Source organism: Chenopodium album, chromosome 24 (assembly GCF_948465745.1).
Source record: "Chenopodium album chromosome 24, dcCheAlbu1.1, whole genome shotgun sequence".
Lineage (NCBI taxonomy): Eukaryota > Viridiplantae > Streptophyta > Magnoliopsida > Caryophyllales > Amaranthaceae > Chenopodium > Chenopodium album.
The window spans coordinates 16040133-16058877 of record NC_137857.1 but is presented as its reverse complement, the minus strand read 5'-3'; the positions used below and the strand labels follow the sequence as shown (position 1 = coordinate 16058877).

The following is an 18745-nucleotide window of genomic DNA, read 5'->3' as shown; positions in this document are numbered from 1 at the left end:
TATAATCTACTAATTTCATAGACATTATGGGGTCTTTAAAAGAAATGAAATAAAAAGTTCGTGGTGAATGGTTTAGGTTCTGTAAAATAGTGGACTAAATTGCTCATGAGTCATTATGATGTTTAAGAACAGTACCAATGTACCATAGATTAAGAAATATCTGAGTTCAAAATTTTTTTTTATGCAAGCTTGTATATGATCATGTATGAATATTTTTTAAATGCTATTTTTTCATGAAAACCATTGTCTAATATCACGGGCACCCAATTGTCAGGGCATTGTGCAGTTGCGTAGACAACGCATGTTGAAAGTCGGCCATCATCAGACCTTGTATTTGGGTTTACTTGAGTTAAAATTCATGCCATCATCAGACCTTGTATTTGGGTTTACTTGAGTTAAAATTCATCAAATACCTTGTTTGCCTTTTAAAGTAATGTAAAACAATTTAACTTTTTTGGGTAATATGAATGCGCAAAAGTGGTACATGGCTCAATGTGACTAAATGTATTCCCATAAATAATAATTAATAAAACTGAGTGAAACCATTTTACTGCAATGTTTTGGGCATCTTTGCAGTACACTTGCCTTTTTTTCTTGGTTAGTTGAGGGGCTTGTTTTGTTTACTTTCTGGAGGATTTCTATATTACTTATGTTACACGAACACATTAAAACTGGGTTTATCATTTGTTGATTTGATCTGATTTGGGATAAAAGCTAAGTGGTGCAATTACAGTTCAGACACTTGAAAGAGTCATACGGGTACTGGTCAATGTGTCACCTTCTTTTGTCTAGCCAACCAATGGCAACTTTCTTCTTACAGATCAGATCTAGGGTTTATACTTGCATGAAAAGCATTATTCACAAGTTGAAGTATTTAGATAAGGAGTACAGTGTGGGTGCTTTTTCTATACTTGAGGGGATTTGTTGTTGCCCAGTATGCCCACTGAGGGCCAGTTTTCAGTAGTTGTAATAAAGGATGAGACCAAAGTGCATATTTAGGGAAGAGCTGAGATTTTATGTCATGAATCTTTATAATAGGAGAGGATGAGGACTTAGTTGGTGGTCATTGCCTTGCCAATAGGATAGTGGCGGTGAGGCTCTTGGTTGAGATAGATGGGGAAAGAGAGGATAGAGGAGAAAAGGCAAATTAATACTCCCTCCATCCCATATTATAGTTCCTATTTTGTGTTTTTTCATGGTATTTAAGAAATGAGATGATAAAGTGGATTTAGTACATTAAGGGGGTGTTTGGTATAAATATTGTAAATGAAACGGAAAGGATTCAAATAAGTAGGGGAAAGGGTAATGATAAACGTTAAGGGTAACGAAATCCCCCAATTTGTTACCCTTGACAAACTAGTGGAAACAAAATATGTTTCCTTAATCACAATCTACTCAAATTGTTTTCATTCCATTAGGATACCAAACATATAGTAAATTACTTTTAACATATACCAAACAATTAGAAATGGAAACACTTAATTGAATCCGTTTCCTACATCTAAAATTACTATACCAAACACCCCCTAAAAGTGAATACAAGTTAGACAAAAGTACAAAGCAAGTGGATAATTTAAGGGGAGAAAAGTGAAAACTAAAAAGTACAATTATAGACAAAAGTGAAAGAGAGAAAGTGGAAAAAACTACAAGGCATGTGGATAATTTAAGGGTAAATTAGGAAGTTCAATGAATAAAGTAAAGAAAATGAGGGTATAATGGTCTTTACATACTATCCTAAATTAGAAACAAAACAACATTTTGGGTCTCCAAATTGTGGGACGGAGGGAGTGTACTGAATCGAGCTTGGTTATTTATGTTAAAGAGGTATTGTATCCTTTCCAAGAATTGGAACTAGTCAAGGTTGATTCTTCTACAATACAAGGACAATAAAAAATTGATGGGTAAAAGCCGAGATAGTGAAGTGATTTCCTTGTTTCAGAAAAAGGACAACACTTTTTTTAGCCCCTGTTTAGCTCTCCATTTTTACGAATGATAAACGGTCTTAGATCAGAAGGTAAGAAGAAAAAGGTCATTAATTTGAGCTGCTGGTTCATGAATTTTCTTTTGGTTTATTATACGTGTTGCATATGGAGTTATTATGGACATGTGAAACTCTGCCAAGCCTGGATAAATGAGGAGGGTTACGGTAGGCCAGTGACCAGTGTAAAACTTTGTCACATCCTTTGGCATGAGCCACAATGATTGAGAGTAGTACTAGGATGGGTGATTACCTAGGAAGTCCTCATGTTGGTTCATGTAGCTGACCCCAGTATTGGGATTAAGGCGTTCAAGGCGAAGAAGAAGAAGAAGAAGAAGAAGAAGAAGAAGAAGAAGAAGAAGAAGAAGAAGAAGATATGGACATGTGAGTAGTGTTTCCACTAGAGAAACTCAATTTTTAAATTTGAAACCTTGTAACGTTTTTCAAGCCTTCCAGATTGATGAGTTTATGATATGTTTAAAAAGGGACACTGTTAACTTGAGGCATATTATCGTACAACCAGAATCTATTCTGCTTATCATGTTCTTGACAATTTACTGTGGTAAGGATGTAAGTACATAACTAACATGTAAGAAGAAGGTGAGTTGACCAGGTATTTATGGGCTTAAACCTCCAAAAGAGCCACTTGCTATGTATTTTGCAACTATGTCAAGAAAGAATCTGTTTAGGTAGCAAGAAATGCAGCAAATTCATTGATGGATTATGTTAGCTGAGGGAAGATACCTTCTTAAATTCATAGATTACAGAAAAGAGACGATCTTTATAGTCTAAAAGTTGTTTTTGTGAATGAACTATCTTACTAAATTTCTGTTTACTGATGGAGGTTGAATATGTTGGATTCCCTATTCCTACTAATACTGTATTTTGTGCAACAAAATCATGAATCTCTTTGGACTTTTGGAGGGGATTTTTCACTTGAATTAATATCGGAGTGTATAGCAGTAATCTTTTAAAAACTGGGTGCAACATTGGAAAAGGAATAGATTCATTCTAAATTATTTATTCTCATCATTATCTTGTTTTGCTTACAATGTGTCTGATAATTCTGTGGAACTTTTCTGCAGGCTGGCCGCTCAACATATATTTCCAGTGATATTCTAGCTTCTGTTCCAGATCCTGGTGCTATGGCTGCTGCTTCATGGTATAAAGCATCAGCTTTGGCTGTCAAGAAGCTTCAACAGACTTCATAGTGTATTCCATCTGTTGCGAAGTTTTCTTTCTGCCCCTTTTTCAGCCACTCCACCTATACTTCCTGGGATATTATACCTTTTGTTCCAGATCCTGGTGCTATGGCTGCTGCTTCCTGGTATAGAACAGCAGAATTGGCTGTCAAGAAGTTTTACCAAACTTGACAGTCTAGTTTATTTGTTCCCCCCTTTTTTGGCCGCGGAGCTAAATTGATGTATAATCTTGTGCATATTACAACTGCAGTTGACATCAGTTCATCTGCTTACCCTTGTATCCTTGATTCAATCAGATTTTCAGATTTTACTCTTACAATCCATGGGCTTCCTTTGAGAATGTGTTTTACTCTTGTCTGAATTTAATTTTCTACTAGTATGTGCTCGTTGTGCTGCACATGATTACTACTTTTATATCAAAGTATAAATTCATTAATGTTTGGAAGAATAGAGGTGAGAGTCGAGGGAATACTTGAGTTCTCCCATACTTGTTCGACTCCGTGCATGGAGAAATGGAGCAAGTATTTAAAAACGAAGGGAATACTCGAGTCTTGAAACATGAATTATTAAGCAAAAAATAACAATGCTATAGGCTGTATATTGAAAATGTGAAAAGGACTAGTCTTAATACAAATAATAATATTCTTCTTTCCATCTTACTTGAAGAACCAAAACGATTTTTATTACTTCAATCTGTACTTGTGAAACATGTAGGATTCAAAGTGAATACATTATTAAGAAGTTCACTAGATATTGCTTCGAGATGTTCACTACGTATTTCTTTGAAAGAAGAATTAATGATCAATATATGAGATTTACACAATAAAAAGCAATAATTATTTAAAAATCATGAAGAGTTAATGGTCAATATATGTGATTTACACAATAAAAATCAATAATTATTTTAAAACAATTCTTAAATACAGAGTAGTGTTTAAGACATAGTAGCAACAATGTTGCCCATAACTTAGCTTGTATTTTACCTTTTGGAATCGAACAAGTGTGAGAGAACCATTACCCTTGTGAGGTTTCTCCCTATATTTTGATGGATAAATCAATCAATAATCAATACTTTATACTAAAGTAATCACCAGAGTTATCCCTTGAGTACACATATCACATTCACAATAAAAATTTTCCTGCCCAAATATTTTTTAGCTTTTTTTTTAGAAAAAAAAATTCCCTTAAAAAATAACATGACAAAAAAAATTAAAGAATAAAAACTTTCAATAATTTGCAAAGTATTTTTTTTTTTGACAAGTACAAAGTATTTTAAATAATATATCTAACAATAGAATTTTAAGGTCAAACATGATATGAATTCAAATTCAAAAATAAAAAAATGTTATATATAAGAAATTTCATTTAAACTAACTCCATTTTAATTGACTTTTATTTATTTCAAGTCTTATTATTGTAAATCCGTGCATTTGCACGGGGATAAAACTAGTTTTGTAATCCCCCAAATTTTAATTTAATTATAATTTAATTATATGTTACTCTTATAATTATATTTATGGTAATTTTATTAAATAAATTATTTTATGGAAGTTTTTAAAATAAAGTAGTGTTTTTTTTTTTTTTTTTTTTTTTTTTTTTTTTTATATTTATTATTAATAATCCTAGCCTATTTAGGAACCAATCCTAATTTAATTAGGAGATTAAAAAGCCCAAAATAAAAACCCTTATACCTCTCCTCCCTCAAAACTCACGTAAAAAAAAAAAACACACTCTCCTACTTCCTACTGCTCTTCACGAAGAGAAGAAAAAAAAAAAAAAAAAAAAAAAAAAAAAAAAAAAAAACCTTACCTGCTGCTACAGTGCTGCCGCCAGCAGCACCACCGGCCTGCCGCCACTGCCGCCACCGCCTGCCTGCTGCCGACCACCAGCAGCCCAGCCAACAGTTGCCTTCCTCCCTTCTCCTTCCCTTATTTCTCCTTCTCTTATTTTTGTTTTATTTAATTAAAGTTTTGATCTTTATTAAATTTTGTTTATGAATTCTTATTATTATGGTTTGATAGTATGTTTAGATTATAAAAGATTATAAATTTATGGGTTTTGTATGTTTAAATTATTATATTAATTTTCAGATTTGGTTATGTATGAATTTAGGGTATTAAAGTGTTGATTTTTCATGTTTAAAGGCTTATTAACGTACTAAACAAGTTACTTAATTATTCTATGTTCAAAGTATGTCAAAGTATGATTATTTTGGTTGTATATAAATTTTCAGATTTATTAAAGTTTCAATTTTTATGAACAAGTAGTGTTAATTTCATGTTTTTATGCTTCTAAACCTATAAAATATTTATTGTGGGTATTTTGTGATTGAAAAAGCTTTGAACTTTATATTCTAACCTTAAAAATAATTTTCAGATTTTATGTTTTTTTATTTTGAAGCCTCTAATTGCATTGAATTGATATATTCTTGGGTTTTTAACACACTAATTTGCTATATAATGACTATTTCAAATAATTATGCTTATGGGATTATTTTATATGCTTAAACCAAATTTTCAGATTTATTTTACCACTTTAAAGTTGCTGTAATTTATTATTAAACACTATATTTTCATGATTTTAACACCTAAACTTGTAGTTGGGATGTTGTACTATTAGTTTTGGCTAATTGGATTAATTTAAGGACTTTATCTTAATGGTTTGAGAGGTTTTTAAATACTTTGGTATTGCTGTAATTTTAATTGCTTTGGTATTGATTTATTCCTTATTAATTGGTTTAGGAGAGGACTTTGTAGAAGGCGATTTCTAGTCTTTAAAGTGGCCAATCGAATTGTTTACTCAAGGTACGTACAAGTTACAAAACCTTGCTTTTAGATGCATGTTTAAGGATGGATCGAGAACTTAGTACCATGTCTAGGGATGACTGGGTTAAATTGTATGGTTATACATTGTGAATTTCATTTGATGTGCATTATTTATTATTGCAATTATTGGTTATGTACTAATTATGCAAGGTATGCTTAGAGGCAAAGGTATGTGATTAGTGAAATGATTCAATTATTACTCATTCATGATTTAATGAAATAGGATGAGTAAAGGAATGGTTCATGTCTTATAAGACAAGGTTAAGAGTTTGGGGTGCCTTATGCACTCAAGGTGTTTATACACCGAGGTAGTAAAAGAATGAATAATAAATGTTGCTTGCCACTAATAAATCAAGAATTGAAATTGAAAAGTTGTTTTACTTGATTGAATTGATATTGGATTGATTGAATTGTTATGCATGTGAGTCATCACCAAGTCTAAACCTGTAAATCACGTAAAGTGCAAGATGGATGAGCAATAAAACTCTGGATTGGTGCACTTCTGGAGTAATGACAATCAGGGGTTGGGGTACATGGGGTATTAGCCGTGTACTTTTCTCGAGGCCGTCTGATCTACGAGTCTCTTATTTCAAATACTTTTTTTTATAAAACTAGGAGTTAGGTGAGATCTCATACTAACTACGGTCACGGAGTCGCGCCCGTGGTCGTTGGATGTTTATTGATGTTTCCGAAAGGAGGCATGGGGTTTTTCTTTATTGATGTTCCAAATGGGACATGGGTTGGACAACCTTGTCTATTGCTAAATCCAATGAATAAATTGAAATGAGTTAGCTACTATTAGCTAGTGGAGTCTTAATAAATTAAATAATCGAGTCGTGTGTTGAGTTTGTGATCTAATTATGCGTATGATTGATTATTAGTAGCATGTTAAGTATTTCCTTATTTTACTTTGCAGCTTGTATGTACTCAGCTTTGCTGATTGCGTGCTTTTGTGTGTGTGTCCTTCTTGGTCATGGCCTTCGCCTTCAAATGACCCTGTGACGATCCAATTTTTACACTTGTAATATTGGGGAGCAGAATAACCACAGGTTCTCTCACATGCAGCATTCATCAGGGTTGTGGGATCTTGAGTAGAGAGTTGGTTGCTTATTTTCGCGTTCCTTGCAAGTTTGATTTTATTTAACTCGTTTTCACTTGACACCATTTCTTTTGGTTTAAGTTTGTTTTAACACTGAATTTTAATTACTTACTTATGCTTTTGGGTTTTGAATAAGGGCCTTAAAGGTTCCAACTTGTAATACTTTGCTTTGAGGTTTATTCAAACTGTTTTGGTTTTCCGCTGCTAACTTCTGTAATAGCCTTAACGTTTGAACACGTGGCGGTAGCACTCCAGTAATTCTCTTGGATTTGTTCAGGTTATTTACAGGTTTCTCACAGGTTCTTAAGAGAGAATTATTGGGGTGTTACAAAGTGGTATCTGGGAGCTTAGGTTTAGATTTAATTACCACTAAAAGCCAATTAGCTTAACATGTCTTAGGCGCCTAACTAATTAACATTGAGGATTTAAGTTCAAAGGCTAAAGTGATTTTTCGAAACTTGGTATGTTTGAAATGTTTTATCTAAAATGATTTTGAAGTTTATTTTGTCTACTTGGTGAGCTTTGGGTAGACTTAAGAAGGGAATGCATGCATATTCCATACATATCTTTACATTTTATTGTCATTTGGAGTGTCATTTTTCTTATTTATCTAACATTTAGTAATTAATGTCTTAATTGATGTTTTTGTGATGTGCTTGTGTTATGCTTTTGTATGTTGGTTGCGTTGGGATGACGTAGAAAGGAGATGAGTGATTCAGTAAGCACGTCTGGAAGCACGAATAATGCTACTAGGAACAACCCTATTGTTGTGTCTGAGGATGAGAATGATGCGCGAAGTGAAGATACCTTAGAGAGGTACGAAAGGATTATGACGCCAGATAATCCTGATGAGGAAGACTACCAATATATACATGATTTTAAAACTGCGAAGAATAAGAAGCATAAGATTAACACTTATAACAGAATGTTCAAGGACTATACCCTTATTGACTTTCCAGATGAGGATGACCTTGAATGGCTACAACCACCACTGGAAGATCCAAATGCGGGAAAAAGAGCTACTAGAAATCCTAATCCGCTTCACAAGTACATAACTATTGAAGATTCAGATGATGAAAAGGATCCCGACTTTGATGTCAATAACTATGATGAAAAGAAGGATAGGAACAACAATGTGATACCTTGAGATATTTTTTTTTAAGAGTATAGTTAGCATGAATAAGGCAACTTGCCATCAATAATAGTTATTAGAACTTCATTATAGTATGCTTTAGATGATTAATTTGAATAAGTAGCTAAAGCTATAGAGTTATTGTTCTTTGGGATTCATACTTTTATTTAAGTTATAATAAAGTCATTATTTTATATTAGAAGTTTCATTTTACTAATATTTGTGAGCCAAAGAAAGTTAAAGTTAGTGAAATAAAGATTTTAAGATATTTCCTTTGGTTATTATCAAGCTAGTAAGAGTGACGTGGTATGGGGATTATTTTTCTTAACTTTACTTGAATTTGGGTGTGAATTGTGTTTATATTTGTATGATTCTACTTGGGACAAAGGGGTGCAAAGCAAGGTGCCCTTTTGAACCAATATATGTGATATTTATTATGAGGATTCTGTGAGTATATGCGTATGGTATTTGAACTAGAGTATGATGTCCCTATATTTTCAGGCGTAAAACTACAATGGCCAATAACGCCGCCCTTGCTGAAGCCATCCGAATGTTGGCAGAGAATCTGAACCAAAACCGAGGGGATCAACTTGACCCCCAGGCAGAAATGTTCAAGAAGCTAGCACAAGTGAGACCCCCAGTGTTCAAGGGAGGTGCTGACCCCACCTTCTTAGAGAACTGGATACGTGAGTTTGACAAATTGTTTATGGCACTGAACTGCCCTGATAATTTGAAGGTGGATCAAGCAGCCATGTATCTTAAGGATGAAGCTGACATTTGGTGGAGAGATAACTGTGAGCTAGTAAAAGCCAAACCTAACTTTGGGTGGGAGGTATTCAAAACCGCTTTGAGAGACAAATTCTACCCTCCTTTCCTAAAGAAACAAAAAGCCCAAGAGTTCATAAACCTGGAAATGGGGCAGATGACAATCTCTGAGTATTATAACAAGTTTATGGCACTTGCTAGGTTTGCCCCTGAAGTAGTACCCACTGAAGAGCTGAAGGCTCAGAGGTTTGAGCAAGGGTTAACTAACCAACTGCAAAAAGACCTAGCGGGGAAGGTATTTAAAACCCTAGACAAGGTATATGAAAGAGCTGCCCACATGTACCACCTAAATTCTAAGAGTGTGGGAGAGATTGCCAAGGCCGGGGAAAAGAGGAAGGACTTTGGGAGACCAGAGCACCAAAGTAGCTATAAGAGGCCTAGGAATGGGAACTCATTTGATAGAGGTGACCAAACTGCTAGCAACTCTTCTACTGTTAGCAATGGAGAGAGAACCTACCATTGTAAGAGGTGTAGGAGAAACCACCCTGGGAGAGATTGTGATGGGAATTTAGTGACTTGTCGGTTCTGTAACAAGAAGGGGCATAGGGAATATGAGTGTTACACCAAACAGAAACAACAGGGAAATGGTGGGAATGGTGGGAACACTCAACAGAGGCCTAACAACTTCAACAACCAGGGGAACAGGGGAAACGGTCAGAATGGGAAGTTTGGAAATGGTCAGAATGGGAAGTTCGGCAATGGAAGCAACAACAACAACAGATCTGGCAACAACAGCAACAACTCAGGCAACAACAACAATGGTTACCAGACAAGAAACAACACTCCCGGACGCTTGACTGTGATGAGCAAGGGAGAAGCTGAGAGGTCCTCAGATGTAGTTACTGGTACTTTTTCTATTCATTCTGCCTCTGTCAACACCTTGTTTGACTCTGGAGCAGCTTACTCTTTCATTTCTACTTCTGTTGTGCGCAAATTAAACTTAACTGAGTCCAGTCATGCTGATGTGTCGGTTAGTCTGCCTACTGGCAAACTTGTCCATTGTAATAGAATATTCAAAGGCTTGCCTTTGAAAATAGGAGAAGCTATCTTCCCTTCGAACCTTATTGAGTTTAATCTAGGGGATTTGGATGTAATTTTGGGGATGGATTGGCTGAGTTCATACAAGGCCAAGATAGACTGTGAGATGCAGAGGGTGCAGTTGAGAGATCCTTTGGGTAAGACGGTGTCATATAGACGTTTAGGGAAGCCTAAGGGTTTTGGGATAATTTCTTCTTTGAAGGTCAAGAAGCTAGTGAGTAAGGGATGTCCATTGTACTTTTGCTGTGTCCAAGATTTGAGTATGAGTGAGAGTAGGCGGATGGAGGATGTACCCATTGTGAATGAGTTTTTAGATGTTTTTCCAGAAGAGATTTCAGGAATGCCACCTAAGAGGGAACTTGAGTTTACCATTGATTTAGTCCCAGGAGCTGCACCTATCTCAAAAGCACCTTATAGGATGGCACCAGCTGAGATGAGTGAGCTAAAGGCTCAATTACAGGAGTTGTTAGACAAGGGGTTCATTAGGCCTAGTGCATCACCTTGGGGAGCACCTGTGTTATTTGTGAAAAAGAAGGATGGAAGCTTGAGGCTATGTATTGATTACAGAGAGCTGAATAATGTGACTGTGAAGAATAAGTACCCTTTACCTAGGATAGATGACTTGTTTGACCAGCTAAAGGGGGCAAGTGTGTTTTCGAAGATTGATTTGAGGTCGGGGTATCATCAGTTGAAGGTTGCAGATAAAGACATTCCCAAAACAGCCTTTAGAACTCGATATGGGCATTATGAGTTTACTGTCATGCCTTTTGGGTTAACCAATGCACCAGCCATATTCATGGACTTGATGAACCGAGTGTTTCATGAGTATTTGGATAAGTTTGTGGTTGTATTCATTGATGACATTTTGGTGTATTCGAAGAATGAGGAAGAACATGCTGAGCACTTGAGAACTACCCTTGAAACCCTTAGAAAGAACAAGTTGTATGCTAAGTTTTCTAAGTGTGATTTTTGGTTGGAGAAGGTTGCATTTTTGGGGCATTACATTTCGAAAGAGGGTGTATCTGTGGATCCTGCGAAGATTAAGGCAGTAAGTGAGTGGCCAACACCTAAGAATGTGACTGATGTTCGTAGTTTCTTGGGATTAGCTGGGTATTATAGAAGGTTTGTTAAGGATTTTTCGAAGATAGCTAGACCCATGACTACCCTTATGAAGAAGCAGAGTAAGTTTGAGTGGAATGAGAGTTGTGAGTCAGCTTTTCAAACCCTCAAAGAGCGATTGACTACTGCACCAGTGCTAGTATTACCTGATGGGAGAGAAGGATTCGAAGTGTATAGTGATGCTTCAAAGCATGGTTTGGGATGTGTATTACAGCAGAATGGAAAGGTGATCGCATATGCATCGAGACAACTGAAGAAACATGAGGTCAATTACCCTACCCATGACTTGGAGCTTGCAGCTGTTGTGTTTGCCTTGAAGATTTGGAGGCACTACCTTTATGGTGTTTCTTGCAAGATCTTCACAGACCATAAGAGCCTAAAGTACATCTTCACCCAAGATCACTTGAATATGCGGCAACGTAGATGGCTAGAGTACCTCACAGACTACCATGTCCACATTCAGTATCATGAGGGAAAGGCAAATGTAGTTGCTGATGCCCTTAGCAGAAAGTCGAGTCATAATGTCAATGCTTTAATTGTGGCTAATGAGTTGTGTGAAGATATGAGGAGACTGAACCTTGAGGTTATCAATCAAGGAGAGTTAGAGGGATTACTGAGTGCTTTAACCATCCAACCTACCATATTTGAGGAGATTAGGGAAAAGCAACTGGAGGATGAGTCGTTTCAGAAGATTAGGGATCGGGTGACTAGTGGTGCGGAGACTGAATTCAAGATTCATGAGGATGGGAGTCTGAGATATAAAGAGAGATGGTGTATACCACAGAAGTGCGAGGAGATTAAAAGAAAAATCATGGAGGAGTGCCATAATACACCTTATTCAGTTCACCCCGGGGGAGATAAGTTGTATAAGGACTTGAAAGAGTTCTATTGGTGGCCGAATATGAAGAGAGAGGTAGCTGAGTTTGTATCCAAGTGTCTGACGTGCCAGAAGGTGAAGATAGATCACAAGAGACCCATGGGAAAAGTACAACCCTTGGAGATACCGGAATGGAAGTGGGATTCTATATCCATGGACTTTGTGACAGGCCTACCCAAGACTCGTTCTGGGAATGACACGATTTGGGTGATTGTAGACAGACTTACTAAGTCAGCGATGTTCATTCCTATCAAAGAGACCTGGAAAAAGAAGCAGCTAGCAAGTGTCTATGTGAAGAATGTAGTTCGCTTGCATGGAGTTCCTAAGGACATAGTGTCAGATAGAGATTCGAGGTTTCTATCAAAGTTTTGGCAAAAAGTGCAGGAGAACCTTGGGACAATATTGAAGATGAGTACTGCTTTTCACCCTGCAACAGATGGTCAGACTGAGAGAACAAACCAAACTATGGAGGATATGTTACGAGCTTGTGCTTTAGATTTCCAAGGAAATTGGGAGGATCACCTACCTTTGATAGAATTCTCCTACAATAACAGTTACCATGCAAGCATCAAGATGGCACCTTTTGAAGCACTATATGGAAGGAAGTGCAGAAGTCCAGTTTGCTGGAATGACTACAGTGAACGGGTTACTTTGGGTACAGATTTCATTGAGGAAATGGTGGGCAAGGTGAGACTAATCCAGTCGCGTATCAAGGCAGCACAAGATAGACAGAAAAGTTATGCTGACTTAAAGAGAAGAGATGATGAGTTTAATGTTGGGGACAAGGTCTTTCTGAAAGTTTCTCCAACAAAAGGTGTGATGCGATTTGGCAAGAAAGGGAAACTTAGTGCTAAGTATGTGGGGCCATATGAAATCCTACAACGTGTGGGAAAGGTGGCTTACAGATTGGCTTTGCCAATGGAGTTTGAGAAAATGCATGATGTGTTCCACATTTCCCAGCTAAAGAAGTATGTGCCTAGTGAAACTCATGTTTTGCAACCAGAGACTATTCAATTAGATGAGTCTCTAACTTATGAAGAAAGACCAGTAAAGATACTAGATCACAAAGTGCGCAGTACTAGAAACAAAGATGTGAAGATAGTGAAGGTCCTTTGGTCTAATCAGGAATATGAAGAAGCCACTTGGGAGGCCGAGGAAGAAATGAAAAACAAGTATCCCGAGTTATTTGACGAGGTGAGTTACGAGGGCGTAACTCTTTTCTTTTGAGGGGGGGAGAATGCGATGTAATTTCGCGCTTTTACCTTAATTATACCATTTATTGCTTGATTTTGCACGTTTTTGCATGTTTTTGGTTATCATTATGCATTATTATTGCGTTTACATACAATAAAAGTATGTACACTTAAGCCAAATATGAGTTCGTTGAGTACAAAGTCCGATTTGTTAAGCATGTTTGTTAAGAAGCAAGCAATTTACAGCAATACAAAACACAAAAGTTTGAGCTATTTTGAAAAATTATGGTTTTTGGGTTAAGTTTCGAGGGCGAAACTTCTTTTAAGAGGGGTAGATTGTAATCCCCCAAATTTTAATTTAATTATAATTTAATTATATGTTACTCTTATAATTATATTTATGGTAATTTTATTAAATAAATTATTTTATGGAAGTTTTTAAAATAAAGTAGTGTTTTTTTTTTTTTTTTTTTTTTTATATTTATTATTAATAATCCTAGCCTATTTAGGAATACCAATCCTAATTTAATTAGGAGATTAAAAAGCCCAAAATAAAAACCCTTATACCTCTCCTCCCTCAAAACTCACGTAAAAAAAAAAAACACACTCTCCTACTTCCTACTGCTCTTCACGAAGAGAAGAAAAAAAAAAAAAAAAAAAAAAAAAAAAAAAAAACCTTACCTGCTGCTACAGTGCTGCCGCCAGCAGCACCACCGGCCTGCCGCCACTGCCGCCACCGCCTGCCTGCTGCCGACCACCAGCAGCCCAGCCAACAGTTGCCTTCCTCCCTTCTCCTTCCCTTATTTCTCCTTCTCTTATTTTTGTTTTATTTAATTAAAGTTTTGATCTTTATTAAATTTTGTTTATGAATTCTTATTATTATGGTTTGATAGTATGTTTAGATTATAAAAGATTATAAATTTATGGGTTTTGTATGTTTAAATTATTATATTAATTTTCAGATTTGGTTATGTATGAATTTAGGGTATTAAAGTGTTGATTTTTCATGTTTAAAGGCTTATTAACGTACTAAACAAGTTACTTAATTATTCTATGTTCAAAGTATGTCAAAGTATGATTATTTTGGTTGTATATAAATTTTCAGATTTATTAAAGTTTCAATTTTTATGAACAAGTAGTGTTAATTTCATGTTTTTATGCTTCTAAACCTATAAAATATTTATTGTGGGTATTTTGTGATTGAAAAAGCTTTGAACTTTATATTCTAACCTTAAAAATAATTTTCAGATTTTATGTTTTTTTATTTTGAAGCCTCTAATTGCATTGAATTGATATATTCTTGGGTTTTTAACACACTAATTTGCTATATAATGACTATTTCAAATAATTATGCTTATGGGATTATTTTATATGCTTAAACCAGATTTTCAGATTTATTTTACCACTTTAAAGTTGCTGTAATTTATTATTAAACACTATATTTTCATGATTTTAACACCTAAACTTGTAGTTGGGATGTTGTACTATTAGTTTTGGCTAATTGGATTAATTTAAGGACTTTATCTTAATGGTTTGAGAGGTTTTTAAATACTTTGGTATTGCTGTAATTTTAATTGCTTTGGTATTGATTTATTCCTTATTAATTGGTTTAGGAGAGGACTTTGTAGAAGGCGATTTCTAGTCTTTAAAGTGGCCAATCGAATTGTTTACTCAAGGTACGTACAAGTTACAAAACCTTGCTTTTAGATGCATGTTTAAGGATGGATCGAGAACTTAGTACCATGTCTAGGGATGACTGGGTTAAATTGTATGGTTATACATTGTGAATTTCATTTGATGTGCATTATTTATTATTGCAATTATTGGTTATGTACTAATTATGCAAGGTATGCTTAGAGGCAAAGGTATGTGATTAGTGAAATGATTCAATTATTACTCATTCATGATTTAATGAAATAGGATGAGTAAAGGAATGGTTCATGTCTTATAAGACAAGGTTAAGAGTTTGGGGTGCCTTATGCACTCAAGGTGTTTATACACCGAGGTAGTAAAGGAATGAATAATAAATGTTGCTTGCCACTAATAAATCAAGAATTGAAATTGAAAAGTTGTTTTACTTGATTGAATTGATATTGGATTGATTGAATTGTTATGCATGTGAGTCATCACCAAGTCTAAACCTGTAAATCACGTAAAGTGCAAGATGGATGAGCAATAAAACTCTGGATTGGTGCACTTCTGGAGTAATGACAATCAGGGGTTGGGGTACATGGGGTATTAGCCGTGTACTTTTCTCGAGGCCGTCTGATCTACGAGTCTCTTATTTCAAATACTTTTTTTTATAAAACTAGGAGTTAGGTGAGATCTCATACTAACTACGGTCACGGAGTCGCGCCCGTGGTCGTTGGATGTTTATTGATGTTTCCGAAAGGAGGCATGGGGTTTTTCTTTATTGATGTTCCAAATGGGACATGGGTTGGACAACCTTGTCTATTGCTAAATCCAATGAATAAATTGAAATGAGTTAGCTACTATTAGCTAGTGGAGTCTTAATAAATTAAATAATCGAGTCGTGTGTTGAGTTTGTGATCTAATTATGCGTATGATTGATTATTAGTAGCATGTTAAGTATTTCCTTATTTTACTTTGCAGCTTGTATGTACTCAGCTTTGCTGATTGCGTGCTTTTGTGTGTGTGTCCTTCTTGGTCATGGCCTTCGCCTTCAAATGACCCTGTGACGATCCAATTTTTACACTTGTAATATTGGGGAGCAGAATAACCACAGGTTCTCTCACATGCAGCATTCATCAGGGTTGTGGGATCTTGAGTAGAGAGTTGGTTGCTTATTTTCGCGTTCCTTGCAAGTTTGATTTTATTTAACTCGTTTTCACTTGACACCATTTCTTTTGGTTTAAGTTTGTTTTAACACTGAATTTTAATTACTTACTTATGCTTTTGGGTTTTGAATAAGGGCCTTAAAGGTTCCAACTTGTAATACTTTGCTTTGAGGTTTATTCAAACTGTTTTGGTTTTCCGCTGCTAACTTCTGTAATAGCCTTAACGTTTGAACACGTGGCGGTAGCACTCCAGTAATTCTCTTGGATTTGTTCAGGTTATTTACAGGTTTCTCACAGGTTCTTAAGAGAGAATTATTGGGGTGTTACAAGTTTAATACTAAAACAGACACCGAGAGTGACACGTGTAAAATCTTGGTGCTATTTTTACCTCCAAAACTCCCCTTCCCTTTTTAACCCTTTTTTTAATTTTATTTTTTATTCTACAATAATATCATTCCAAATATTTTATTTTATCTTCATGACAAATATATATTCCTTTTTATTTGGTGTTGATAATAATTCTATATACATTTACCTAAACAATTATTTCAACTTCTATTTTTAAAAAAAAAAAAATTTCAACTCCTTTTTAACTATTTTTTAAATGGAGTATTATTAGATTTTGCCAAAAATGATATAATAAATTGATTCATATAATAGATGTTAAAGAAATTACTTTAAAACATCACTTAATTTTTTTTTTTCAAATATCTCTTGATAATATTTTATTTCAATTTCAATTCAATATAACTAGGCAGGTTTCCAAAGCCCCTTTCTTAAGAGATAGAGCACTCGACAACTCAAAGCTGACCAGTACAAAAAGCATGTGATATGTCCTTAACCATTTAATAAGCGACTACATACCTCATTTACATAACCTACTTGCACTATTTAGCCTTGCCTACTCCGATTAAACTCGCTTCTACTTGTCTTTTTTTTATTGGCTGATTTGTACCCGAGTATATCTGGAACTTCCCTCGCCCAATCCTCACTCGACAGCTCCGTCCTTTCTTAGGTGAGCTACGTGAGACCGAAGCTAGCTCTCTTTCTTTTCTTTCTCCGGAAAGACGAAAAAGCCCCTTTCCAGCTCACTCTGTTAGTCATAAGACCCTAAGTACAACACTAGCACTAGAAATAGCTTTTTAATTATGAAATTTTACTGCTATACGTACATATTATCACAAATTGATTTATTTATAACTATAAAATAAATGTTGTGTTTAACAAATGATTTTTTAGATATAAAAGTGATATGTTATTTGTAATTTTGTGTATGTTTGTACTTTTGTCAATAATTTTAGTGCAGATTTTAGTTTGTTGTTCGATTGATTTTTGATGTTAATTAAAAATACATTTATAAATAAGTATTCACTAATATGACCACTTTCTGGTAGACTATAAAATCCATATTTTAGATAATTTGTTGCTTTGCCTATTAATATAGATTATGACATTATAATTTCTATATATTTGAATTGTATGTTTTATCAAACTGTATTTGTTGGATTATTAATTTTCATAAAAAAATTAGACTTATCGTGCATGACACGGGTCTTAAGCTAGTTATCAATATAAGGCACCCAAAAAGGGGTTTAAAAAAATAATAATAATTTTTTATGATTTTTTTTTTTACTGTTTTTGAGGGATTGTGAAAATTTAATACTCGTATGATTGATAGCAAAAAAAAAATTAAAAATAATAGCAAAGTAGAACTTCTATGTCAAAAATTTACACCACAGCACAAATTCGAAAATCAAAACAAAGACCATACACATAAATTACAAAGATAATTGTTGTGGACACTGTATTAGCTGTATTGTTGAGTCGTTTGGAGGCTAGCCTCTATTTCCACTTTGTCAACAAAATGTCAAAATATATATACTACAATGAATACGTATATTCCCTAAAAAACAAAGAATATGTACAAAAGAAATGTTATTATATATTAGTTTATAATGATATTAATCTAATATATATAAATAAAGTAGGCATTTTTGGGAACATTTGGTGCGCCACATAAGCAAAGGTATATCTTTGACAAATTAAAAATGAAATTGTTTTTTTTTTATTTTAGAATTAAAAAATTCACTTGCCACTTAAATAAAAGCGACGAATGAGATTTAAGAAGTTTGACACGTAGGTAAAAACAACAAATAATGATTTAATAGGATTTAATTTATTTAAAAAACTAAAAATTATCTTTTTAAAAAAAAAATCATACTTAAAAAATTCACTTGCCACCTAAATAAAAGCGACAGATGAGATTTAAGAAATTTGTCACGCAGGTAAAAACAACAAATAATGATTTAATAGGATTTAATTTATTTAAAAAATTTAAAACTATCTTTTTAAAAAAAAATCATTTTTTAGATATAGAATTTATATATCTCAGATAATCTTGATAGTGTTTATGATAAGTAATAAAAATTATTCCTTAATTATAATTAAATTAAAATGTTTAATGTCTACCACTATAAATTGACGCATCCTACAACACCAATAAAATTTCATATCAATACAAAACCAAATCAAAAAAATTTTGTGTCAGTTATGTCAGATTTAGGTCATCAATGGCTGCGTAATTTTTAGTTTATTTTTTAATATCTATGTTTAAATGTATACTTGTGATTATTGCTTACATTGTGTTTATTTGGAATAC

General features: G+C 34.3%; 1 protein-coding gene across 2 annotated transcripts in view; it reads left to right on the top strand.

Moving 5' to 3' along the window:
• LOC145610155 (putative 3,4-dihydroxy-2-butanone kinase) overlaps positions 1–3517 on the top strand; it is a 34900-nt gene extending 31383 nt beyond the window's left edge. For both annotated transcript variants that reach the window (XM_081665423.1, XM_081665422.1), the window contains one exon: positions 3064–3517. In XM_081665423.1, the coding sequence (XP_081521549.1) occupies positions 3064–3189 (126 nt within the window). In that variant the 3' untranslated portion in view covers positions 3190–3517. The remainder of the gene's footprint in view (positions 1–3063) is intronic.
• The last annotated feature ends 15228 nt before the right edge of the window (positions 3518–18745 follow it).